Consider the following 27,745-nt stretch of genomic DNA (forward strand, 5'->3'; position numbering starts at 1 on the left):
ATTATACTCGTTCAATGGATATTCCTCGTGGAACAATGAGTCAAAATAAGTTTCATACGCCAGGTGCTTTTATTTTCATTTTTCTAAAATGCCCACATTCCTTCTCTACATCAATATCCGACCTATATATACTCTTACATAAAATACCACACCATCACAAATAAAAGCAAGTTCCAGGGAGGGGAGGGAGATAGGAAAAAACATGGTATCCATGTGTGAGTTCTTACCTAATTGTTCTTACCTAATTGTATCTTTACAGGAATGAGTCAAGCTCGTACTGTCCCGTGTCTTAAACCATATTTATCGTACATATCCTTAAATTTGTGAATTGTTTTGGCACACACTATTTCATTCGGTAGTGCATTCCATTGATCAATTGCTCTGTTTGGGAAACTGAATTTCCTTACGTCTTTATCACCTCTCTTCTTATGCAGTTTTTTGCAGTTCCTCTTGCTGATGCTTCTCCATATGTTAAAAAATCATTTATGTCTATTTTCTCCTTCCCTGATATGCACTTGTATAGCATTATCATGTCACTTCTTTTCCTTCTCTCCTGTAGTGTTGGTATATTCAGTTTATTTAGTCTTTCTTCGTAGCTTAGGTCCCTTAAGCTTGGTATCCATCTTGTAGCGGCCCTTTGAACTTTTTCAATCTTGTCTATGTGCTCTTTGAGATGAGGACTCCAGACTACTGATGCATATTCCAGGGTTGGTCTAATGAATGATGTTATTATCCTTCTTAGCATGTCTTCATTTATGTATGTGAATACTTATTCTCATATTTGCAAGCAGTGTATACATGTTCCATACCTTCTCGCTGATGTGGTCAGCCGGAGATAGTCTGTTATTGATAATCACACCTAGGTCTTTTTCTCTTTCTGATGTGTATAGGGTTTTATTTCCTAACTTATAATCCCAATCAGGTCTTTTTACACTTTTACCAAACTTGATTACATGACACTTGTCCACATTGAATTCCATTTGCCATGTATTGCTCCATTCATGAAGTTTATTTAATTCTTCTTGTAGCTCTTTACAAGAGTCTGTGTTAGTAATTCTCCTTTGTATTTTTGCATCATCTGCAAACATATTCAGATAGCTCTTATTTCCAGTGTTACTGGTTATATCATTTATATACACTAAAAACATGATTGGTGCCAGCACTGAACCCTGTGGTACTCCACTAGTCACTTCTTTCCATGATGAGTAGTTTCCTCTTAGTACTGTTCTCATTTCTCTTTTTATGAGAAAGTCTTGCATCCAACAAAACAGTTTGCCTCGAATTCCTCCTTGATGGCACAGTTTCCATAAAAGTCTTTGGTGTGGTACATGTGTCAAAAGCTTTCTTCAAATCTAAATAGATACTGTCCACCCATCCTTCCCTTTCCTGTATTGTGTTTGTTACTCTGTCATAGTAGCTCAACAGATTAGTAACACATGATTTTCCTTTTCTGAAACCAAACTGTCTTTCTGTTATCATACTGTGTTCTTCTAGATGATTTACCCAAGCTTTTCTTATAAGCTTTTCTAATACCTTGCTTACAACACTGGTCAGTGATACTGGTCGGTAGTTGAGTGGATTTTGTCTATTTCCTTTCTTGAATAAGGGAACAATATTTGCTTTTTTCCAAATATCAGGTAGTTTACCTTGACTCAAGGATTTCTTGAAAATTAAAAATAATGGTTTACTTAACTCCTTTGGACATTCTCATAGTACCCAACATGAAATTTCATCAGGACCACTTGCTTTTCCTCTGTCTAATCTACTTAACTCCTCCTGTATTACTTTTTCTGCTATTTGTATATCTGGTAGTATGTGTGGACATGCATGTTCCACATAGTCCCTCTCAAAATTTTTTTCTTCTGTAAAAACTAATTGGAAATTCTTACTTAGTGCTTCACAAATATCTTTCTCTTGTGTAGAAGTGATTCCCTCGTCCGTAATTGATTGTATCTTTTACTTTGGTTTTGCTTCTGATATAACTGCAAAACAGCTTTGGTTGATCACTACTTTTATTTATTATATCCTCCTCAAACTGTTTTTGGGCTTCCCTCCTTATTCTTGTATAATCGTTTCTTGCCTGTTTGTAATTATTATACGCCCTTTCACTATTATGTCTTCTGTATCTATTCCACAACAAATCTCTTATTTCTTTTGATTTGTTACATTCTGTATTGAACCATTTCTGTATTTTCTTATCTGCTTCTTTGTGCTGTGGGACGTACCTCTGGACTCCTATTTCATAAAATTCACAGAATTTTTTATATACAGCATTCAAATCTTGTCCTCTAAGCTCATTTTCCCAATCAACTTCTAAGAAATACTTCTTTAGGTCTTGATAATTTTTCTTTTTATAGTTTAGGCTCTTTTTTTTACTGTCATTGCTGTTTACTATGTCATATGCTATCCTGAAGTTATAATTTAGTACTGCATGATCGCTTTTGCAGAGTGGAGGGTGATATATTAAACTGTCAATATCATTTTCTTGCCTAGTAAATATTAGATCTAGCACTGAAGGTACATCAAGTCCTCTTTTTCTGGTGGTTTCCCTCACATGTTGCGTTGGGAAGAACTCTTGTTCGAGATTCAGGAGCTTTTGGTTCCAACAGCTTTCTTGGCTAATTATATCTAGAGTATTCCAATTTATATTTGTATTGAAATCTCAAGTTAGTATAATTCTTTCTGATTTCTCTTCCATTTTATGTAGTAATGATCTTAAACTCTGAATTGTACTCTCTGCCAGGTCCTCATATTCAGCTCTTTCCCATGTGTTTGATCTGGGTGGCATGTACAAATTGGCTACAATTACTTTACCTTCAGATGTGTTGATCTCTACTGCAATCAGTTCTACTTGTGATGGTATATCTAGTTTTATTTCCTTGAGTTTTAGATTTTTCTTAGTTAATATTATAATTCCTCCTCATTTTTTTAAATTTCTGTCTCTTCTCCATATATTGTATTCCTCTAAGTTTAGTATGTCATTGGATATCCTTTGTGTTAATTTTGTTTCAGTTAGGCATATTATTTGTGGTTCATTTTCTCTGACATAATCATTCATCTCTAGTAATTTTGATACTATTCCATCCACATTTGAGTACATCAACTTTATCATCTTGTTTATATATTTGTCATGACATGGTTCTACTACCTTCCTCCTTTTTCTTCCATCCTGTTTGTGTACCACTTTCGTACCTGCAATCCTATTACTTTGTAAAAAAAATTTCTTCTTCTCCTCTTCTGATCTTCCCTCATTTTTTGTTTTTGCTTCCTCCCTTTTCTCTTTCAGTAATTCCAGTTCCTCTTGTGTTAGGCATCTTTTTATCCATACATTTTTGAACTCCTCTTTTTCCATAAGATTCTTAGCATTTTTTAGTATCTCTTCCACAGTGTTTACACTCTGGAAAGTCACCTTTAGAGGTCTTGTCTTGCATTTCTCGTATTTCCCTAACCTTTTGTGTTCCTCTATGTCTTTACTACAGATTTCCTCTGATACTTCTTTCAGTAAGCTCATTACATTTGCCATCTCCTTTTTGTCTCTTGTGATCTTGTTTTTTACTTCTTCCTCTTCTATACCAGTGATTACTATAGATTTGTTTATATCTACTGAATCTCTGACTAACTTTGGATTGTTTTGTTGGAGTGTGTGTGTGTGTGTGTGTGTGTGTGATATAGGATTGAGTAATTACGCTTACCCTCTTTATTTTTTAAATATTCAGTAGCGCTTCAGCATTCATTCTCCCTCCCGCTAATGGTGACAAATGAACCCTTCGACTCGGCTCACTCGTTGTGTCTGAAAGCTTCAATTTTATTGGTAACCGGGGAGGGAAGCCAACGCTTCTATATCAGTTAGTTGTCTGACTGTAATATAAGCGAAGGAATGCATTATTTAAATTTTCTTTTTCATATAAGCATGTTCTTAGAGTATAATCTTCTCTATTGATATTACTTCAGTTTTACCTGTTTAAGTAAGTCTTCAGCTGAAGGGCTATAACAGAGGGAAATGTATAGCACGCAACTGTTGTGACCACGACTGCAGCACTGCCACATTCACAGGTTGGCTGTATTAGTACCTCATGTTTAAAGACGCAGATTACAAATCAGGGTAAACATCATAATCTGTATCAAGAAACAAAAAGAATGAACATGATTAAACACAAAAATGAACGACATGAATGATCCGTTGATTTATTTCTTATATTTCTTAAATGCACGTAACAGTGAACCTAGATTGAATAGTGGGTTTTTACTAGGGGAAAGGCCAAATTTTGTGAGTGTTTATTCTCTCACATAACTGTATAGCCAAATACGCCAATCGATCTTTCTGTGGGATAAGTGTAGGCAAATACATAGGCAAGGGAAGATCCACTACTTTACTTGTATATGATTCGATTATATGTGATTAATAATTGTGATGCTTGTGAAACTTGTGGAATATGAGGGCTAACACGAGAAGAGCAATAGTCTCCGGTGCTAAGACGATTTGGAAAAGGTGCAAGATGGGGCACTGCAAAGTGGGTTGTTCTTTGAGTGATGATAAGAAGTTTCTAAGCTAGGATGAGAAGGTTTGGACTTCATCTCTGGGCATTCCAGTGTTAACCTCTTGAATCCTGTGACATATTACAGTATTGTGGTATATTCACACTACATATAGATGGTAGTTTAGGAAATAAGCATCAGATTGGAGGGCTTCGTAACATGAAGAAAATTGCCAGTGGGCATTCCGTAATTAACCTCTTAAATCCCGTAAACGTATAATAGTAGTACACTTACTTGGGTTATACCTTTGTCTTTCAAATAAAAGGAAGCCTGTATCATAAATTGATGAACTCCTGTGTAAAAACAAAGAAAAAAGCCCTTATTCCTCTCAGTTTGAAAAAAAAAAAAAAAAAAGGTCACCCCCAAATCAAAAGGTGGATTACCATATATTTAACGTTACCACACACAAGTTTTATTACTTTCTTGATCTTCATATAGACTTTTTATAACTATATAATTGCACAGAATGTATTAGAACTGTTTAGAACTTTCTAGAACAGTTTGTAACGTTCTAGTATGGTCTAACATTGTTTAGAATATTCTAGAATAATCTAAATATTATAAAATAGGATGCAGTTCTCAGCATCTAACAGTTATCTTCGCAGTTTGCAGGTGAACAGTCAGCAAAGTAATTGCTTAGTGTGTTACTGTTATATATATATATATATATATATATATATATATATATATATATATATATATATATATATATATATATATAATATATTCAGACAAGTATGATGTCGCACAAAAGTGTTACTATCACACAGAAGAACAAAGATGTCTTCACCAATAATTTGGTGCTGTTCCAGCAGTCACATAGAGGAAGAAGAATTGTGCTTTTAGAGGAATCGTTATTAGATGAAAAATGCAGAATGCCAAACCAAATGCAAGTTGTTGGACGTTACCAGTTTCTTGGAGGAAAAATCAAATTAAGAAAAGAACAAATAGGCAAAATTTCCTAAGAAATTACAAATTTATTTGAGAATAAATTGAACTTTCCTCATGTATCAGATCAAGCAATACAAGCAAAGCTTGACAAGGTGCTAAAATCTTACGATGAATGTCAAGACGGGAAAATATGATGCCCTAAATAAACTTTTTGATATCACAGAAGTAAATGGTCAGTGGTTATCCACTGAAGATAACCAACTCTACCACCTACAGGTGCAAAGCAAAGAAGAAGTGGTGTACTCAACAGGTCAAGTTGCAAGTAAGGAAACCATTCACCCTTCAAAAATACGAAAACTGCCTGACGAACCTATATTATCATCAACATCTTACGATCTTTCATCTGATGGTAGTTGCACTGAATAAGATGACAGTGAATATAAGGATGAGACTAATCATCCACCAACCAGAAAACACAACAGAAGTAAAGTTGCAACTAACTTGGTGACATCTGCTAGATTAACCACGAATAAACATGCTAAAATATGCAAACAATTGTCACATGATGGAATTAACATTCTGGCTCCAAGTCGAGCAGCAATTTACAATATACAGTACAAAGAGACTGTTACACTGAAGGAGGAAATGACTGATAAGTTACAGTTGGAAACCTGGTCTTTACATTATGATGGAAAGCGGATTGATGAAAATGAGTACCAGGTAATACTACTTAAAAGTGAAGAACCAAAATTAATTTGGATGCATTGCGTTTGGAAAATGGCAAGGCTGAAATTATTCCTGAAGGAACTGCAAAAGTTATTGATGAATACAACTTATGGCATGGAATAATAATGATCACTGCTGATACAACTAGTGTTAACACTAGGAAAAAGACTGGAGTTGTTGTCAGATTACAAGAAATGTTCTCGGATAAGTTTCAACAAACCACAATTTATTGGTTGTCAGCATCACATTCTGGACATGATTCTCCGTTTGGTGATGGACGAAGAACTTGGTGCTAACTCCAATTCTCCAAACACCTATTATCCATTTGTGTCTCAACTAATAATGAATCATGAAAAACTAAAATCACAGTTTGTAAACTGAACAAAAGAGATCCTCGATAAGTCAGGATGGAGAGATGACATAAGTTTTTGTACCATTTAACATGAGTATTTAGCTTCTTTGAATAAAAAGGGCATTTTCTTTTGATTAACTTTCACAGAATTCCAAATATTAGTAATGCAAGGTGAAATTCAAGAGCAATCCCCGCTATCCTTGCATCAGTTCTTATACCTACAAGAAAAAGACTTTGGAGAAGATATGCAGATACATTTCGCACGAATGGGCAGAGTACTGGTTTACTAATCAGATGTACAATGAAAATGACTTCAAGAACTTGTTAGAAATATTGAAACCTTAAAAAAAAGCACTAACTCATTGCAGAATCACTGGAAACAGGAACGATCCTTACTCAAGATACCAAGACGCAATCAGTGTGCAGAACGTGCAATCAAAGTGATACAGGAACTTTATGCTGCCTGCAGAAACAAAGACAAACTGTAAGTTAGATTTATTCTAGGTAAACAGTGATTTAAGGTATTAATGGATTTGTATATGCTCTTTATTTTTATAAATATTACAGTGTACATGTAACTATATACACTTGGAAAAATCGATTTTTTAATTTTTATTTTGGAGTGACCTTTTTCTAAAACTGAGAGGACGAAGGATTTTGTTTTCATTGTTTTTAAGCAAAAGTTCATCGACTTGAGGTACAAGTACATAAGGATGTAATAAAGTTATGACCCTAATACATTACCGTCAGACCGTAGCTTTGTAGATACGCATCATATTGGAGGGCTTCCTACCATGAAGAAAATCGTCTGCTTATTGGAAGAGCAGAATACAAAAGACGACACAGCATCGTACAGATTAAGTGTTCATTCTTGCCTATGTTCCTTTTCTGATATCTGTCTACGGTAAGTGGCCATCTTGAATGGGATGGAGGGATATAATAAGATAGATTTGAGATGGGTATACATAAAGAATAAAGTCTTCAGTTCACCCTTTAACCCGTCAAGTCCCGACCACTTTCGCACCTCTGACACCCCCCAGTCCCGACCACTTTTGGAAAAAAAAATTTTTGGCTAAAACTTCCGCTTATGTTGAGAAACAAAGGAAAATCACAAAGAAAGTGCTTACCGTGGTCCGCAACTGGTCAGAATAGGTGAGGTCCCCCGCACCAGGTATTGTATTCTATCATAGAGGTGTGAGGCGCTCATGTTTTCTATGGTAGGTACTTTTGGAGAAACAACAAACAATACTTCTACATTTATTGAATTTGAACTAATAATAAGAATAACAATATAATGAATTTCAATAAAATATATATGAAACATAAGCATTGTACCTTCACGCGAGCATAGCGAGTTTGGTCCGATTGGTAAAACGCTATTTGCTAAGTTTCTTGTTTCAGTCAACATATAATTTTTTCTACTTGTATACTACTGTTTCAAAGCCATTTTACAATTTTGTCTATCTATCTATATACCTAGGCTGCTTCCCCCAAGGAAAGGGAGGTAGCCAAGACAGGACGACACACTCCCCATTTACTCATCCATTCAAACACATTAATTTGCATCTTAGCCCCAAAGGGGAGAATGGACAGATCCTCACCGCACCACACCGCACAAGGGTCAACTGCGCAATGCAATCAGTGACATCCGCAGCAGGGCCCGACAGCAGAGCTGGTTTACCCCTGCCACATCATAACAGACTCATCCCCTTACCCGCACCTGACCTGAAATAGCTGATCAGACCAAATGCGGGAGAATATCCCCTCAGGGCTGTGTCATCACTTATTCACAATTTCTCTCCATTTATTTCTGTCACACACAGCCACTCTTTCTGGCTCAACAGACATCCCTCTCGCATCCAGTGCTCTCTTCACACTGTCCATCCATCCTGTTCGTGGTCTTCCTCTCAGCCTTACACATCTCACATCAGATCTAGTTATCTTTTTCACCAATCGCTCATTATCCATTCTCTCCATATGCCCAAACCATCGCAACACCCTCTTCTCAACTCTACCAGCCTTCTCCCGAACAACTCCAGTTCTCCTTCACACTTCATCATTCCGCACCCAATCCATACGTGTCACTCCACGCATACTCCTCAGACACCTCATTTCCATTACATTCAAACTTTTCCTCTCTGCTACACCCATATTCCATGTTTCAGCCCCATATAATGCAGTCGGTACCACAACACCCTCATACAGCCTTCTCTTTACATCCATTCTAAGCGAACGACATATAAACACTTTTTTCATTCCTCCCAGCGCCTTTCCTACTTCATTTATTCTAAACTTCAATTCTGCATCTATTCTTCCATCCACAGCAACATGTGACCCTAGATATTTAAAACATTCTACCTCCTCAAGCAACTCACCATTCAAAACTATATTCATCCCCCTACCATCTACCAACCTCTTACACTTCATCACTTTACTCTTATTCTCATTTACTTTCAATTTCCTCCTTTCACACACCCTTCCAAACTCCCCTACCAACTGTCTCAATCTCTCCTCTGAATCAGCCACCAGTGCAGTATCATCTGCAAACAGCAGCTGCTTCGGATTCCACTCTCCACCATCAACATTCACCAGACTCAGACCTACACCTAAAACTCTAGCATTCACCTCCCTTACAACACCATCCATACAAATATTAAACAACCAAGGCGACATCACACATCCCTGTCGCAGCCCCACTTTCACGGCAAACTAATCACTCACACCATTTCCCACTCTTACGCATGCTCTACTATTTACATAAAAACTTTTCACCCTTTTTAGTAACCTACCATCAATTCCATACAATCTTAAAACAGTCCACAAAGTCTCCCTATCAGTTCTATCATACGCTTTCTCTAAATCCATAAATGCCCAAAACACATCCTTGCCTTTCGCTAAATACTTTTCACACACTTGTCTCACCGCAAACACCTGATCCTCGCATCCCCTCCCTCTCCTAAAGCCACACTGCTCATCACCATTCACTCCCTCTGTACCCTCTCTAACTCTCATAATTAACAGTCTACCATACACCTTACCTACAACACTCAACAGACTTATACACCTAAAGCTAGTACATTCATACTTATCACCCTTGCCTTTATACAGTGGGACCACACAAGCACTTGCCCAGTCAACTGGCACCATACCTTTCACAAAGCACACATTCAACAATCTTACTAACCAGTCAACAATAGTCACTCCACCACCTTTCAGGCATTCCACAGCACACCCATCCATACCTGCAGCTTTCCCTGTTTTCATCTCCTTTACTGCCTTCTCCACTTCCTCCTTCGTGATCAAAGAATCATTCAACTCTCCCAACACATTTATTCCTTGCACCCTTCCTTCCGCCACAATCTCAGCCACCCTTTCCTCCTCTACATTTAACAATCTTTCAAAATACTCTGCCCATCTCTTCCTTACTGCATCCATATCAATTAACATCCTTCCATCCTCTGCTTTTACTCGTTCTTCCTTCCCAGACTCTCCCTTTCGCACCCTTTTCACCTCCTTCCAAAACATTTTCTTATTCTGTTGAAAATTCTCTGTCAGCCGCCTACCCCACCTCTCATCTGCTGCCACTTTAGCATCATGCACAGCCCTTCTCGCCCTATTCTTCTTTTCCTTATACCTCTCATATGACATCTCATCCTTCCTATGCAGCCACACTTCATATACACGTCTAATCTCAGCCACAGCCATACTTACTTCCTCGCACCACCATTCACTTCCTTTTCTTACACCACCACCACCCATACGTTTCACACCACACACCTCTTCTGCATGCCCCACCACAGCACTCTTAAATAACTGCCATTCCTCCTCCACACTGCCATTTTCCCGATCTTTCACTGCGTTCCACTCATCTTTCCATTTCTCCTGATACTCTATCTTTTTCTCTCTTTTATCCAACTCACTCACTTTCAAAACCTCCCTGTCACACCTAACCCTCCTAGCTCTCACCCATCTCTTACCTACTCTTAACTTTTCCTCCACCAGGTAGTGGTCAGACATACCTCCACCCTCTCCTCTCAGAACTCTCACATCCAACAATCTTCCTATTACATTCCTAGACACAACCACATAGTCCATCAAAGCTCTATCAACAACCCTTCCACCCTCCTGTCTCACCCATGTATACTTATAAATATCTTTCTTCTCAAACAGCGTATTTCCAATCACCATCTCTCGCTCAACACACATCACTATCATTCGCTCCCCATTTTCATTTCTTCCAGGCACACCATGCATACCAACTACACCTTCAACTGCTACATTTCCCACTCTAGCATTCAGATCTCCCATCATTACCACATTCATATTCGCTCCAAAACTCTGCAGACACTCAGCAACATCATTCCAGAAAGACTCCCTCTCTTCTTCATCCCTTTCACTACCAGGCCCATATGCACTCACAAACACCCACAACTCACGTTCAAATTTCGCTTTCACCCACATCAGTCTCGATGACACCTCCTTCCATTCAGTCACACACTGTTGTACTTCCGGACCCACTAACAAGGCCACACCTTCTCTTGCCCTTCCTCTATCAACACCTGACAATCTTCCATTCACACTTCCAAACATTGACTCACCCTTCCCTTTCATCTTCGTTTCACTCAAAGCTAACACATCCAACTTTCTTCTCACAAACATTCTCCCAATCTCCTCCCTTTTAGCCTCAATCGTACTACATCCACGCACATTCATAGACCCAATCTTCAGGGTACGGGGATAACTCCATCCCGCATCCCTTTCTCTGGCCTGTCTCTTTTTAGGAACTAAAAAACAGAGGAGGTGGTCCCTAGTCCCTTCACCCCGCCCCTTTTAGTCACCTTTTACGACACGCAGGGAATACGGTGGCAGTATTCTTCCTAACACAACCTGGCCGCAGAGTAGTAGTACCACCCCATAGTGCGGCCAAATTGTGTCCCCCCCGCCACAGGGGAAGACACAATCTGGCCGCACATCATTACGATGACATGTAGCATAAGTATAGCGCACATATGCATACTCAGCGCACTCACTACGACTCGTATTTCAACATACAACATTGTTTTATCACTTTCATAATATTTTCTTCTTTACATTGAACCTTTCCTCCACCACTATAAACGTTTTCAATTATTTATATTCATTACGAGGGCATTTAGCGAAATGCTAGCGCATAATCTCGTAGTAAGCACACTCTCTAACACTCGTGTTTCTACTTTTACTTTATTTCTTAAATCTCAATATACTTTACCACTTACATTATGCCCATTTACACCCTATTCTGCACTATACATATTTACTGACATTATTTATTCTAGTGAACGTCAGAATATCGCATGAAAATACCCTCGCAATGAACGTTTCGACCAACATAATACTCATACACTTACATACTAATATTCCACTTATATTACACCCATGTTCACTTGTAGACTCCTATTTACATATTTATGGGGCTTATTTATTCCACTGAGCATCTGAATATCTCATCAACATACCCTCGCAAGGTATGTTTCCACTTAGATAATATTCATACACTTACATGATAATTTTCCACTTATACTACACCCGTTTTCACATCCATACTACTATTTACAGATCTACGGGCCTTGTAATTACACTGAGCGTTTGTTTGTCGCATTTATTTCATAGTATCAGCGTCCTATCACATTCACACCTTATCAGAAGTGCAGGAGCGTGTGAAACTCACTGAAACATGGGTGAATACACAGACCCACGTCACACTGAACGCACTCATAGCGAGTGTCCTTTCTCTGAGTGGTGGGTCTCACACGGGAATTGGTACACAAGTGACACCTGCGTTGGGGCATAGGTCTATTTGCTTGGGGAGGTATGGGAGTGGGGAAATGGCGGGCAGATAATCTCAGGGGAGGGTGGGCACCTGGGGCTGTGCGGGTGCGGTGTTGGGGCCTTTCAACCGCATATCTTGCAACAATCTCTCGTGTCAGCTCCCTTACAAACCCTTCAAAGGTTTTCTGAACTCCTGTTGTCATGGCGTGAAGGTGGTGGCAATTCAGAGCAGTAATGTCAAGCAGGTGAAGGAATAGTTTTTTGTACCACTTCATCGTGGTCCTGGCACACTCGACAGTGGATATCATGGAGTCTGACTGGTCCACCAGGCGCATGTTGATATTATAATCAAGCACACACTCAGGTTTCCATACGTGGCGCCTGTTCTCGCTCCGATATTCTACTGACTCTGTACGGTGCATCAATGGGCGGTGAACCGTGGACAAGAGGCGGACTTCTCTATTGTGGTTCCACACTGTTGCAAGGATATTGTTTGCCTGGAAGAAGACAACCTCATTCCTGTCAAGTTTCCACCCCACCTTGACCATGTGATGCCGGTTCACCTTGATGGTCCCACATATCCCCGTGTCATGCCTGTGTAGATATCGAGCGAGAAGAGGGATAGTGTACCAATTGTCAAGGTAAAGGACGTGACCACGATGAATATAGTCTTCTATCATTGTCTTTATCACTGCTCCCGACAGACCAATACTCCGATCTATTATGTCTGTCTGTGCACCGGTATACAAGACTATGTCTTGCACATACCCAGTCCTGCAGTCACACATAACAAAGATCTTGAACCCAAAATGGTGCCTTTTGCTGGGTATGTACTGCCGAAATGAAATATTGCCTCTCCACAACATGAGACTCTCGTCTATGACGAAGTCTCTATAGGGATAAAATGAGGAACGGAATGTCTGCCTTAGGTGATCAAAAACCAACCTGATTCGCCTTATCTTATCTGTGTCATTAGCATTTGCGGATCATTAGCATCATAGAAATGGAGGCGGCTTAGAATTTGCTGAAACCGATTACGGCTCATTACTTGGCCAAATATTGGTGTAAGCATAATAGGGTCCCTTGTCCAGTATGCAGGAATTCGGTTCTTTCGTACAATACCCATCAAAAGCACCAAGGCCAAAAACAAAAACATTTCTGCAAGGGAGACTGGGTAATCATAGAGGATAGAATGCCAGCTCCTTGTGCCCTGTCTTTCACTCTCACGCCACTGGCTGTTTGCGAACTGGTTTGTTTGATCCACTATTTCCTCCACAAAAGCCTCACTGAAGAAAAGGTGGAAAAAATCCAGCCTGGTTAAATTAGGGTGAATACCTGGAGCAATGCATCCAGCACGCCCCTGCTCAGTGAATGGGTGAATGAGGGGAGTAAAATCACTCTCATCCTCCCAATTCCAAGACACAAAATCCTCGTCCCGATCATCCCCATCCTCGCCTTCATCAGGGTGGGGAGGAGATGATGGGGGGGGAGGTTGGGGAGGAGGAGTGCGTATGGCTTCCCGACTCTCACTCCTCTTCCCTCTGCCTTTACCCTTCCCCTTTCCCTTACCCTTACGGCCTTGGGGAACATCAGGGGGCTGTGAGGAGGAAGCCCAGGAATGTTGGGGAGCATAAGACGTGCTGGGGAGTGGCTCCTCCTCACCTCCCTGTTCCATCACCACACCACGTGATTCACCACCCACCCTCACTGCCCCAAGTGATAAGCCCCGCCGCCTCACACCACCATGTGACTCACTCCCGCCACTCTCACTTTCCACACTCCTCCCAACACTTTCCCTTTTACTCCCCACTCCCTCAACGCCACTTCCGCCATCCCCAAGCAGAACACTAGGCCCATACCTGTTAGAACGATGTGGTGTGCACTCTGGGCCGCGATGAGTAATAACCTCACGGCCATACCACGTGGCAGCATGTCCCACGGCTATGTCCTTGTCCTCGTCCTGATCCTCAAAATCAGGCTCCATGTCACGTAAAGGCTGGCTAGAGGATCTTGCATATTGTTTTTGTGCAGCCTGACCCTCTCCTGCAGCATGATAAGTCACGTAGTGCCGCTTCCTGGGGGACGTGACTTCCTCATCACTGCTGCTGCTTTCCACATACTCTGGTTGGACATAATCTTTGTCCATCTCGTCGTCATCGAGTGGTGAATCGCTATCGCCAGTAAAGGCATCCAGGGCAGCTTGAATTTCCTCCTCCGAGAGAGCTCTATGCGCCATGTCTGAGCAGGACCGTTGCTAACAGGTGAGTGACCGAGCCACAGGTGAGCGCGGGTCGTGCGGGGTCACCGAGTGTCCCCGCCTGGTGGCAGGTAGGGGAAGGTCGTGCGACGCTACATACCAAAAATCTCGTGCAAATTTTGAAAATTGTGGAAATTATGCAACTTGCAATTGCAAAACGTACCAGTACGTCGACAGGACTGGCAAATGCAAAATGTTGCAACATATCCATACGTTGACGAGACGTCTCGGGTTAACTGCAAAGTGTCAGAGGATTTAACAATACTCAAAGAAAAGACATACCCAAAACTTAAAAAAAAAAAAAACAATATTCTTATGCTAAGGATAAAAAATATATATTAATTTTTGCAGCTTTTACTTCTTTATTCCCTGACACCTTCATCTCGCAAGGAATAGACAATTACCTCCACATCATCTTCTCCTCTGCCATTTGGCTACCATCCCTCCAATTCACAACTCCCTCTCATATAACTGTCCACTCCATCCCCTCCACCCCTCCAGCTAGAATGAAAAAGTTCTGTTCTGCTTTGGGAACCAAAGACTTTGTTTACATTTGAAGGTGCAGCGTGTTTGTGGAGTTGCCCTACAGCTCGGAAGACTCACACTCACATAAGGTTGCCTGGTGGACTCTCTCACGTGGTCTGGCTCCCACCTTCCTCCTCCCACTTTTTCCTGACAAGTTTTACAGGTAAGCGTACTGAGTGCGTTCTCTTCATTACTAAGCTTTTACCTAAATTAGAGAAGAAACTAACATCAGCTGATTTCAGTAACAAACTTAACATTTTTAATACACTGAAGACTTTATTTATTTTTTTTTTATGTTCAGGCAAATTTATTCAGCTTAGGGGATTCACTTTGCTGTAAAGAGGCTAGGGAAAGAGCCGTAACAGACCCTTTAGCGTGGAAGTACCCCAAAATATCCAAAATAAGATAAAACGCATGGCGATGAGTAAGTTAATAACTTAAATCTTGACTGATGGCAAAACTGCCAACGTCTTGTTTAGCGGATAATTGTGAAAAAGACGAGAATATAAAGAACACAAGTCGATATTACCATAAGATAAAGGGATGAAAGTATGACACTAAAACCACCAAATATTAAATATTACTAAGGAATTTGGGTGCCTCAACAAAGAAGAACGTTCCCCTTCCATTGCAGAGGCATCATCTCCAAGCACCTACGAAAGACGGTACAATCCCTCAGCTGCTCTGTGCTTTGAGCTGCCTGGAGATGGCAAGAATAAGAAACAATTAGATATCATCATTGTGAACGTGTTATAACGAAGTGGCAAGGAGGTTTAGTCAGATAAACTTAAAATCATTACGGAATAACCATTATACTGAATATACTCATGTCAATAAAGACTTATTTCTTCTGTTAAGGAGACTTTTCTTCTTCAAGGCCTTTCAAATGTATTGGTACTACGTTCAACAAACTGGAAGGCAAAGTGGTGGAAAAGACAGAACAGAGAAGAACCCTTGTTTATAATAATATAAATCAAATTATGAAGATTTTTTTTCTGCAACGCGAGGTCAGTATTTCAGATTAGGTATGTGAGAAATTGGTAAGGGGTTCTAAGGGGAATATTACGAAAATAAAAACTGACTTCCTTAATCACTGTTGCAATCTGCAGACATAAATCTGAAACATATCAAACTGGTGACAAGATTTTATAGGTAGATAAGGACTTGGCAACATTTGTTTCGACATGACAAATACTGATCTTTTCCTTAATATCCCTTGCGCAGTCGAACCATCAATCGAAGTTTTCCAGGTTGGTAAAGGGTCCGCTTCTGCTGGTGGCTCATGTTCCAAAGTCGGTGTTCAAAACAAAGGTGGTCGACGACCCTGATGCGCCTGGGGGGAAGCGGGTCATCATCTTGAGCCCCAGAATCACGCTGCTCGAAACTGTTTCAGAGGCTATGAACTTCACGTAGGAGATCTGACATGCAATCAAGTGTGTGTGAGCGAGTGTGAGTGTGACGGTGACTGTGACTGTGCTGGGAGTCTGAGTGTGAGTATGGGCTTGAGAGTGGACGCGGGCCAAAGCTTGTCTGTGTGTATGAGCGTAAAAGAGAGAGAGAGAGAGAGAGAGAGAGAGAGAGAGAATGTGTGTGTGTGTGTGTGTGTGTGTGTGTGTGTGTGTGTGTTAAAGTAATGGCATGAATCCATTATCTCTTTCCGATGGAAATACGTAAATATTAAAAATCTTTGTACATAAAGACACCCTCATATCAGCAGGTCAAACTGTTTCAGCAACCTTCAGTTTCAACAAATAATGTCAATGTGTCTTTCGTTTTGCGTTCACATGTGTGTTCTATTATTATAATGTTGACAGGTAATCAGGTAAAAAATATATATATATCATTATTATCATTCCAAACCTAATTCCCACCAACGAGTTGAGGTGAAATAGTATTCAGCCTCTATTAAACAGAAACCACACACACACAAAACAAAACAAAATAATAACGTGGGCAATGAAATGAAAAATACTAATACTGATATATTGAAATCTTTGAATTAAAAAAATACACACATTTTTAAATTTATATTTATAAACGAGTTTCAGACACACCTGTGAAATAAGCTTTCTAGTGACAACCAGATTTAAAATGAGATGCCACACCTTTGGCAAGTGTTTACTCATACATACTTCCTTCATCCAATTTGGACTTTTGTCAGTTTCTTAGTTATTTCAGCTTCCATACATCCTTTTCTTGTTTGGACACCCGCGTCGTCTAAATTCCTCGAAACACTGAAACAAATATTTATCAACATTTTAGAATCTTGATACCGAACATGCTGCAAATATGTCCGTAGCAATGTTCCATGACAAATTGCATGGCAACAGCTTCGGCATGTTCGAAGCTGACATGCAGTCCACACAGACAATTATATCTATAGCAGTGCTTCCATTATAGCGGCGGGAGAAATTCTGTTGCTTGCTGTGGCTGCATCAATAGTGATTTGTGGACAGGAAGCAAAATTTTTGGGTCGATATTAAGTATGCCCTTCATGAAGGGTAGGAGTGGGCACAGACAGGGTGTAATCAGTGATATAATGCATGACGATACTGAACTTGTGCTGCACAGGTAAGTGAGAGTCGGTTATTAAGGATTTTTTTGAACGGAAGTGCAGTATTTAATGTAGTGCGTGGTCTGTTTTTGTCCAGCAGGAAGCTCTGGCTTCTGAAGCAAACCATGAGCCCCCATATATGTCGTCTGCATCCTGCCATGATTACCTGTTTATTGACTTCGGCACATCAACTAACAATGTGTCACTGATGTCGTTTCATGTGTCTAGTTTCTCAATCTCGTGCTTGTTTTCTGACTCTGTCAGATCTCGGAACACAGGATGTGCCTGAAAAGTTCTAGGAATCATAACACTTGGTCCCTGGCCCACTTCATGATGTTGAGGCAATCCCTACTCACCATCTGCGGTACTCAGTTAACTTTCTAGCCAGCTACGTTCACTCCCAGTGCAGGAAACGTCCACGCCAGTGCTACCAACATGCTTCCAAACGACGTTATGAACATGTCCATGACAATGGTGCTTCAAACATGCCTACAAACTTAATCAAGACAATGTTTTGTTCATGTTTCAAAAACATGTGTCGAGCACTAGTATCTGGGCACACGTTTACCATATTCATTGACCTTCATGGTGTGCACTCCTATGAGCTTATCATGTGTGTCAGTGGTGAGCGCCCCTACCTATCGCCTAAGAGGCTATTGTGTAAGGAATCTGTGTCGAACTCACAATCATGAATTGCCAATCAGTGTTCTTACTGTCTAACTTTAGTTTCCGAGCACACACACGCACACACACACACACACACACACACACACACACACACACACACACAGGCATTCATACGCACACGTCCGCGACTACACTGTAGTTATTGTTATCTATCTACAGTATATAGAAATTATATACGTATAGATGCTCGTGTGTGTGTCTGTATATATATATATATATATATATATATATATATATATATATATATACGGTATATATATATACGGTATCTATCTCTCTATCTATCTATATATATATATATATATATATATATGGTATCTATGTATCTATCTATCTATCTATATATATATATATATATATATATACGGTATCTATCTATCTATATATATAAATACTGTATCTATCTATATATATATATATATATATATATATATTGCCAGACGCCTCAATCCCGTTTGGGGTGGCCACAAACAAATCGCCTCCAAGTCGCCCTGTCCCCCGCCATTCCACTGCCCTGCTCCCAACTCACACCCCCCTCTCTCATATACCTCTCCACCCCATCCCTCCATCTCATCCTCGGCCTCCCCCTGCCTCTTCCCCCCTCCACCTTACTCATATACACTCTCTTCGTCAGTCTTTCACCCTCCATCCTCTCCACATGGCTAAACCACCTCAGTGTGTTCCTCATAACGCTTCCTATCACATCCACATCAACACCACAACGCTCCTTTATATCCTCATTCGTCAGCCTATCTCTCCATGTGACTCCACAGGCTCCTCTTAAATAACTCATTTCCATTGCTCTCACTCTTGACTTGTGTCCTTCCAACAACGTCCAAGTTTCACTTCCGTACGTTAGAGTTGTTATCACAATACTGTCATGTAGTAACTTTTTCACATCCATGCTCACTTCCCTGTTCCTTATCACTGCTTTCAAAGAACCAGCAACCTTTCTTCCCTGCTGTACCCTTTCAAGCACTTCACCCTCCAAACCTCCATTCATACTCACCACACTACCCAAGTACTTAAACGTACTCACATTTTCCAATTCCTCACCATCGAACCTCGCTGTACATTCACTGACTTCACCTATCTCAAAGACCATCACTCTACTCTTCCCTACATTCACATTTAGATTCCGTTTCTTACACACTCTCCCAAACTCATCCACCAAGCCTTGCAGCTCCCTTCGTCTTCACTCAACAACACAGTATCATCTGCAAACAACAGTACAGGGAGTTTCCAAACAATATCCTCTCTTACCAGGGCCACTCCAACATCCACTACCCTACCTAGTACCTCTTTTATTATCCCATCCATGTACAGATTAAACAACCATGGAGACATGACACATCCCTGTTTCAACCCAACTTTCAAAGAAAAAAATTCACTTTGTTCACCGTCCACACGCACTGCAGCCTTCACATCATCGTACATACTCTTCACAGCATTCAACAACTTCCCAGCTACTCCATATATTCTTAACACTTTCCACAATCCTTGTCTATCCACCCTGTCATATGCTTTCTCCACATCCATGAAAGCCGCATACAACTTCTTTCCCTTCTCTAGAAACTTTTCCACTAAAGATCTAAGAATGAATATCTGATCTACACAACCTCTTCCCTTCCTAAAGCCTCCCTGTTCTTCTCCAATTAATTTCTCTGTTCTTTCTCTAATTCTGTCAATAAGAATCTTACCATACTTTTCCTATTATACTAAGAAGACATATGCCGCTATGATTACCACACACTTCTTTTTCCCCTTTTCCTTTGTACAAGGGAATAATTATACCTGACTTCCAATCCTCGGGGACTCTACCTTCCTCGCAGGCCAATCTGCACATCTTGCACATCCATTATACTACTATCTCTCCCCCATATATATATATATATATATATATATATATATATATATATATATATATATATATTTATATATATATATATATATATATATATATATATATATATATATATATATATATATATATATATATATATATATATATATATATATATGTATATATATATATATATATATATATATATATATATATATATATATATATATATATATATATATATATATATATATATGTATATATATATATATATATATATATATATATATATGTATATATATTTACATAGCCTATGATTTCATCATCCTTTGTGTAATTTTAACGCACAGTATGCTGCATGTTTGATCACGAGCATGTTGTGCCTCAGTCTCCCCTTGTACCGTTATAGTAGAGTAAGTTGTCCTTTCTGTTGTTCAGAGCAGGATTGTCAGCTCTTTGTCCCCTATGGCTTCATTTGTGCGTCCTTCTTACAAGTTGTATCAAGCTCTGCTGGCCCCTATATAATGAGCTCAGTCTCTTCATTATTGCCACTTAGATCTACTCCTCATTTTGTTCACATCTCTGTCCTCCCCTGTACAGTTATTTTTGTGAGTGCTCAGGAAGTCTCCAACCATCTAGCAGCTGTGTAATTTGAGTATAAGTGTTATTGCATTTTGTTCTTGTACTGTATAGCATAAGGTATTAATTCGTAGGCCTAGTGAGGTTTTTGTAATTCATGTAAGGTTCTTATTGTTAGCCATTGTTCATAATAGTTTGTATCTGTAATAATTTATCTTGCATTAACTGAGCATTACCCAGTGTATTTTCATTTTATCAGGGCTGACTTAGGTAAATTTACTCTTGCTAATTTCGTGTTAATAGAGGCTATTGCAGTTAACCATATATTTAACCTGTTTTTTGCCATTACATTATCCTTATGAGTCCTGAATGTTTTGTTGTTAGTTTGAGCATTAAACTTTAACTTGTAATTTTACCTAACGCTTTTATTTTGAACCTGGACCTTTACGGGACAGTAGTGATTATTAGTATTCTCACTTAAAGTGTACATTATCTTTCTCTGTTCCGTAACATAAATTTGGCGACCTCGCCAGGATATTCAGGATATTATCATGAGGATATTGCTTGATATTTTGTGACTGTGATTTATTCATGATGTCTACTATTACTACACTTGATGAAGCCAAAGATTTTTTGTCAAATGTGCAAACAGTGTGTGATGTAGAAAACAGAACAAAGAATGAACTTAAGCTTGTTGCTCAACAATTGGGAATTGCAGTTCACTCTCATCATTCTAAAGATCAAATTGTTGGCATGATTAATAAAAGCTTGTTTAATGTAACTCCTCCAAATGAGCAAACGCAGATTGAATTAGCTAAGTTACAGCTAGCTCTGCAGGAGGCTCGTGCTAAAGAAGCTGAATTTCAGGCAAATGCTAAGCAGGCGGAGTCTCAGGCTCGTATTCAGGAGGCTGAATTTCAGGCAAATGCTAAGGAGGCGTTGTCTCAGGCTCGTATTCAGAAGGCACAGATACAGGCACAATTTGAACTTGCCAGGATTCAGGCAGACCATGAGTATCGCATGAAAGAAGGTGGAACTGTATCATCTAGCTCTGATGATTTTGATGTGGCTAAAAATGTTAAACTTGTCCCTCCTTTTAATGAATCTGATTTAACAAAGTATTTTCAGTTGTTTGAGAGGGTAGCTACAGGTTTTAATTGGCCCAAAAAGTATTGGCCAGTACTCCTTCAAACTGTTCTCACCGGTAAAGCTCAAGTAACTTATGCATCTTTGCCTCAGGATCAATGTGATAATTATGATGTAGTTAAGAGCTTGATTCTTAAGGCCTATGAGCTTGTTCCTGAAGCCTATAGAGTAAAATTTAGGACAACTTATAAGCAAGATAAGCAATCCCATGTTGAGTATGCAAAAATCAAAGAAGATCTGTTAGAGCAGTGGTTAAATTCTAAGAATGTGGATTCTGATTTTGGTAAATTTAAGCAGATGATTTTGCTGGAGGACTTCAAGAGGTGTATGTATAAATATGTAAGCCTATATCTTGATGAGAAAAGAATAGATAATTTGTCTGATGCTGCAGTTTTAGCTGATATGTTCTCACTCACAAGAGATATTCTAAAGAAAAAGGGAAAGCTGAGAGTAAGTACGTTGCCTCTACTCAGAGTACAGGTAACAGGAAAGAGAATAAAGATGATGTTTCTCAGGAAGTAAATACCAGCTTCACCTCTAGATTTCAGAAAAGTAAATGTACTTATTGTAGTAAACTTGGTCATACTACGGAGAAATGTTTCAGGAGACGGCGTGATGTGAACAAAAAGGAGTCTTTAAATATTCAGTCAATTTGTCTAGTGTCCACTCTTGAGAGTTCCCAGAATTCTTTAACTGAGTTAACTGAACCTGCTTTGAGGGGTAACTTAAATTCTCATGATGGAGCTCCTCTTTTGAACAGTAACGTGGGTGACACTCTCAAGAGTTCATGTGCTAATTTCCTGTCTGATGGTTTTGTCAGTCCTCTGGACAGTAATGACAGGAAATCAGTTAAAAAATATCGTGATACAGGTGCTTGCCAATCCCTTATGCTGACCAGTGTTCTAGGCTCTAATATTAATTCCTCTGATGAAACTGTAATCTTACAAGGTGTAGGGAATAATTACTTCTCTGTCCCTCTGTGCAGTGAATTTAGAGTCTGGTTTTGTTAATGGTTCCGTTATGGTTGGGTTGGTTGAGACACTCCCAATGTCAGGTGTAACTTTCTTACTTGGAAATGATATTGGTGGAAGTCAAGTGTGTCCAGCTCCTCAGTTGTCTAGTGAGCCAGTGGCTGCGGCCCAGGATTGTGATGTCCCTGATGTGTTCCCTGCATGTGCTGTCACTAGGGCTAAGTCTAAAGTTACTGGTGACTTAGAGGATAATGATGATGATGATGTTATCCTAGCTGACACTTTTCTTGCTAATTTGGACCACTCACCAGATGAGGCAGTACTCCGTAGTGTTGATAATTTGTCTCGTCAAGAGTTGGTTGAGTTGCAGGTTGCTGACCCTGAGTTGAAAGGTCTAACTAACTCTGCTTGCAGTGAGGAAGAGTCAGCTGGAGCTTCTACTTGTTATTATATAAAGTCAGGAGTACTTATGAGGAAGTGGAGATCCCCAACAGCATCAGCCGACTGTGAGTGGGAGGTTGTACATCAAGTTGTCATCCCTCGTGTTTGCAGGCAGGATATCATTAGAGTGGCTCATGATTCCAGTTTGGCAGGACACCTTGGAGTGAGAAAGACTGTGGCACGCATTTTGAAACACTTCTACTGGCCAGGTATCTTCAGGGATGTTTCCTGGTATTGTAAGTCTTGTCACACCTGTCAAGTTGTGGGGAAGTGTAATCAGACCGACAAGGTTGCACCTCTAGTTCCCATTCCTCCTTTTGAGGTGCCATTCACCCGTGTGTTGGTGGATATTGTGAGCCCTCTTCCTAAGACTTCTTCAGGATTTTCTTATGTGTTGACCCTGATTGATATGGCTACTCGTTATCCTGAAGCCATTCCACTTAGAAATATCTCAGCAAAGAACGTGGTTAAGGAAATACTAGGGTTCTTCACAAAGTTTGGTCTGCCCAAGGAGGTACAGTCAGACCGGGGAAGTAATTTCATGTCAAACGTTTTCAAGCAGTCTCTGAAAGAGTTGGGCATCACCCAGATCACGTCTTCAGCTTACCATCCCCAGACCCAAGGAGCGTTGGAGAGATATCATCAAACACTCAAATCGATGCTCAAGAAATACTGTTTGGAACATCAGAAAGACTGGGATAAAGGTCTTCCATTTGTTGTATTTGCCGCAAGAGAATCTCCAAATGAATCACTGGGCTTCTCACCTTTTGAACTACTGTTTGGCCATGAAGTAAGAGGACCCCTTAAGCTACTCAAGGAATGCTGGCTGTCGGAGGAAGATGACGTCAACCTGCTGAAGTATGTGATGAAGTTCAAAGAACGGCTGTCCACTGCTTTACAGCTGGCGGGAGAGAATTTAGGAGCTGCTCAGGAGAAGATGAAGACTTGGTATGATAAAAAGTCCAGGTTACGCCACTTTCAGCCAGGAGATCAGGTTTTGATTCTGCTACCAGTTCATGGGCAACCTCTTCAAGCCAAGTTTAGTGGTCCTTATTTCGTGGAGAAGAAACTCAGTGATGTCAACTATGTCATCGCCACACCAGATCGTAGAAAGAACAAGCAACTATGTCACATTAACATGCTAAAGTTATATCACAGGCGGGACGAAAATAACCAAGTCTGCACTGTAGCTGTTCCACCCGAGTCTGCAAGTGAAGTTCTCCCATGCAGCATGAGCCTGAGTGATAGTTTGGGGAAGAATCCTGATATCATGAATGATCTTCAGACTAAGCTTTCTCATCTAGCTCCCGAGGAAAGGCAGGAGTTTTCGGCATTACTGCAGGAGTACCCGCAAGTGTTCCGTGCCACTCCAGGAAGAACCACTGTGTTGATGCATGATGTCGATGTTGGAGACGCAAAGCCAATTAAGTTGCCTCCTTACCGTGTGAACCCAGTGAAAGTTCCTCTCATCCAGAAGGAGCTTGGCTACCTGTTGGACCACAAGATGATTGAGCCCTGTCAGAGCGAGTGGAGTTCTCCTGTCACTCTAGTCCCTAAGCCAGGTGGGTCACAGCGGCTTTGCATCAACTACAGACGTGTTAATCAGATAACCAAAACAGACACTTACCCTCTCCCTCGTGTGGAAGATTGCATAGACAAGATCGGAAAGGCTAGGTACATAAGTAAGTTTGATTTGTTAAAGGGATACTGGCAAGTACCTATGACTGAACGTGCTAGGGAGATCTCATGTTTTGTAACACTAGGAAAGACTTTTGCATGTTCTGTAATGCCGTATGGTATGAAGAATGCACCAGCCACATTTCAGAAGCTCATGAATGTTGTAACAGAGGGTTTGGCAGGGTGTGTTGTTTATATTGATGATGTATTAATCTTCAGTGACAACTGGAAAGATCACCTATGCCATGTCAGTAAATTTCTTGAGCGTTTCGTTCAGGCTAATCTTGTAGCTAATTTATCAAAGTGTGAGTTTGGTCAAGCTAAAGTTCAGTACCTTGGGTATGTAATTGGTGATGGACATGTTGCACCACCAGCAGCTAAGGTTCAGGTTATAAGTGATCTTCCCAGACCTAAAAGTAGGAAAGAGCTACAAAGATTTTTGGGAATGGTAGGTTATTACAGGAGATTTGTTCTTAACTTTTCAATTCTTGTATCACCACTTACAGACCTACTGAAAAAGGGAGTTAAATTTGTCTGGACCGATAACTGTGAATCCTCTTTCAACAAACTTAAAGCTATCCTATTAAGTCAGCCAGTGCTCGCTACTCCAAATTTTGCTAAGCCTTTTAAGATGTCTGTTGATGCAAGTGATACAGGAGCTGGGGCTGTTTTGCTGCATGAGGATGATCAGGGTATTGAACACCCTGTATCTTATTACAGTAAGAAGTTCACTCCACCTCAAAAGAACTACTCAACTATTGAGAAAGAGCTTTTGGCCTTGATTTTGGGTTTACAGCATTTTTCATTTTATTTGTGTTCTGGTTTTGACCCCATAGTCATTTATACCGATCATAACCCACTGAAATTCCTTAGTAAGTTTAAAGATAAAAATCAGAGATTGACAAGATGAAGTCTACTTCTTCAGGAGTATTCATTAGACATACAACATGTCAAGGGGAAAGAAAATGTTATTGCAGATTGCTTATCTAGACTTTAGACAGATTGTTTTAGAGTAATAAGAAATTTCCTTTGTAAATTTCTTTTTCTTTGTGGGGAGGTGTTACATAGCCTATGATTTCATCATCCTTTGTTTAATTTTAACGCACAGTATGCTGCATGTTTGATCAAGAGCGTGTTCTGCCTCAGTCCCCCCTTCTACCGTTATAGTAGAGTAAGTCGTCCTTTCTGTTGTTTAGAGCAGGATTGTCAGCTCTTTGTCCCCTATGGCTTCATTTGCGCGTCCTTCTTACAAGTTGTATCAAGCTCTGCTGGCCCCTATATAATGAGCTCAGTCTCTGCATTATTGCCACTTAGATCTACTCCTCATTTTGTTCACATCTCTGTCCTCCCCTGTACAGTTATTATTGTGAGTGCTCAGGAAATCTCCAACCATCTAGCAGCTGTGTAATTTGAGTATAAGTGTTATTGCATTTTGTTCTTGTACTGTATAGCATAAGGTGTTAATTCGTAGGCCTAGTGAGGTTTTTGTAATTCATGTAAGGTTCTTATTGTTAGTCATTGTTCATAATAGTTTGTATCTGTAATAATTTATCTTGCATTAACTGAGCATTACCCAGTGTATTTTCATTTTATCAGGGCTGACTTAGGTAAATTTACTCTTGCTAATTTCGTGTTAATAGAGGCTATTGCAGTTAACCATATATTTAACCTGTTTTTTGCCATTACATTATCCTTATGAGTCCTGAATGTTTTGTTGTTAGTTTGAGCATTAAACTTTAACTTGTAATTTTACCTAACGCTTTTATTTTGAACCTGGACCTTTACGGGACAGTAGTGATTATTAGTATTCTCACTTAAAGTGTACATTATCTTTCTCTGTTCCGTAACAATATATATATATATATATATATATATATATATATATATATATATATATATATCTATATATATATATATATATACGGTATCTATCTATAGATCTATATATATATATATATATATATATATATATATATATATATATATATATATATAGATAGATACCGTATATATATATATATATATATATATATATATATATATATATATATAGATAGATAGATAGATAGATAGATACCGTATATATATATATATATATATATATATATATATATATGGTATCTATCTATCTCTATATCTATCTCTCTATCTCTCTATCTATCTATCTATCTATCTATATATAATTATATATATATATATATATATATATATATAAGAGAGAAGTGGAGGAACGATTGGGCAAATATGATTTGGAGCAGATGGGAGACGTGGAAGATGTGTGTAGGATATTCACAGAAGAAATATGTGCAGCATGTGATGTGGTGTGTGGAAGGAAGAGATGACGGAGGGGGGTTCAAGGAACAGCGTGGTGGACTTAAGAGGTGAAACAGGCTGTGGCATAAAAGAAGAAAGCATACAATGAATGGATGAGAAATAGGGGTTTGGAAGAAGTTGAGAGGTGGAAGAGAGAATTATATGTAGAAAGAAAGAGAGAGGTGAAAAGATTAGTAAGAGAGAGTAAGAAGAGAGTTGATGAGGAATTTGGAAGGAATTTGAGTGTAAAGTGGAGGGACTGTAAGAAAATGTTCTGGAAAGAGGTGAAAAGAGTAAGACAGGGTGGAAGTGAAGTTAGAAGGGGAGTGAAAGATAAAAATGGCAGATTACTAGTGGAGAAGGGAGAAAAAGTGAGCAGATGGAGAGAACACTTTAAGGAATTGTTGAACGTAGAGCATGGAAGTAATGCGAGTATAAA

The 27,745-nt window shown here is 39.5% G+C and overlaps 1 protein-coding gene across 1 annotated transcript in view; it reads left to right on the forward strand.

Moving 5' to 3' along the window:
- The first annotated feature begins 4,496 nt into the window (after positions 1-4,496).
- The window catches only part of LOC145397048 (putative glutamate receptor), a 42,439-nt gene continuing 19,190 nt past the window's right edge, over positions 4,497-27,745 (forward strand). Inside the window, exons 1-2 of the mRNA XM_080270263.1 lie at positions 4,497-4,511; positions 16,320-16,504. Of these exons, the coding sequence (XP_080126389.1) occupies positions 4,497-4,511; positions 16,320-16,504 (200 nt within the window). The remainder of the gene's footprint in view (positions 4,512-16,319; positions 16,505-27,745) is intronic.

Source organism: Coenobita brevimanus, chromosome 40 (assembly GCF_032717465.1).
Source record: "Coenobita brevimanus isolate Jiangsu-jjx chromosome 40, ASM3271746v2, whole genome shotgun sequence".
NCBI classification, from domain to species: Eukaryota; Metazoa; Arthropoda; class Malacostraca; order Decapoda; family Coenobitidae; genus Coenobita; species Coenobita brevimanus.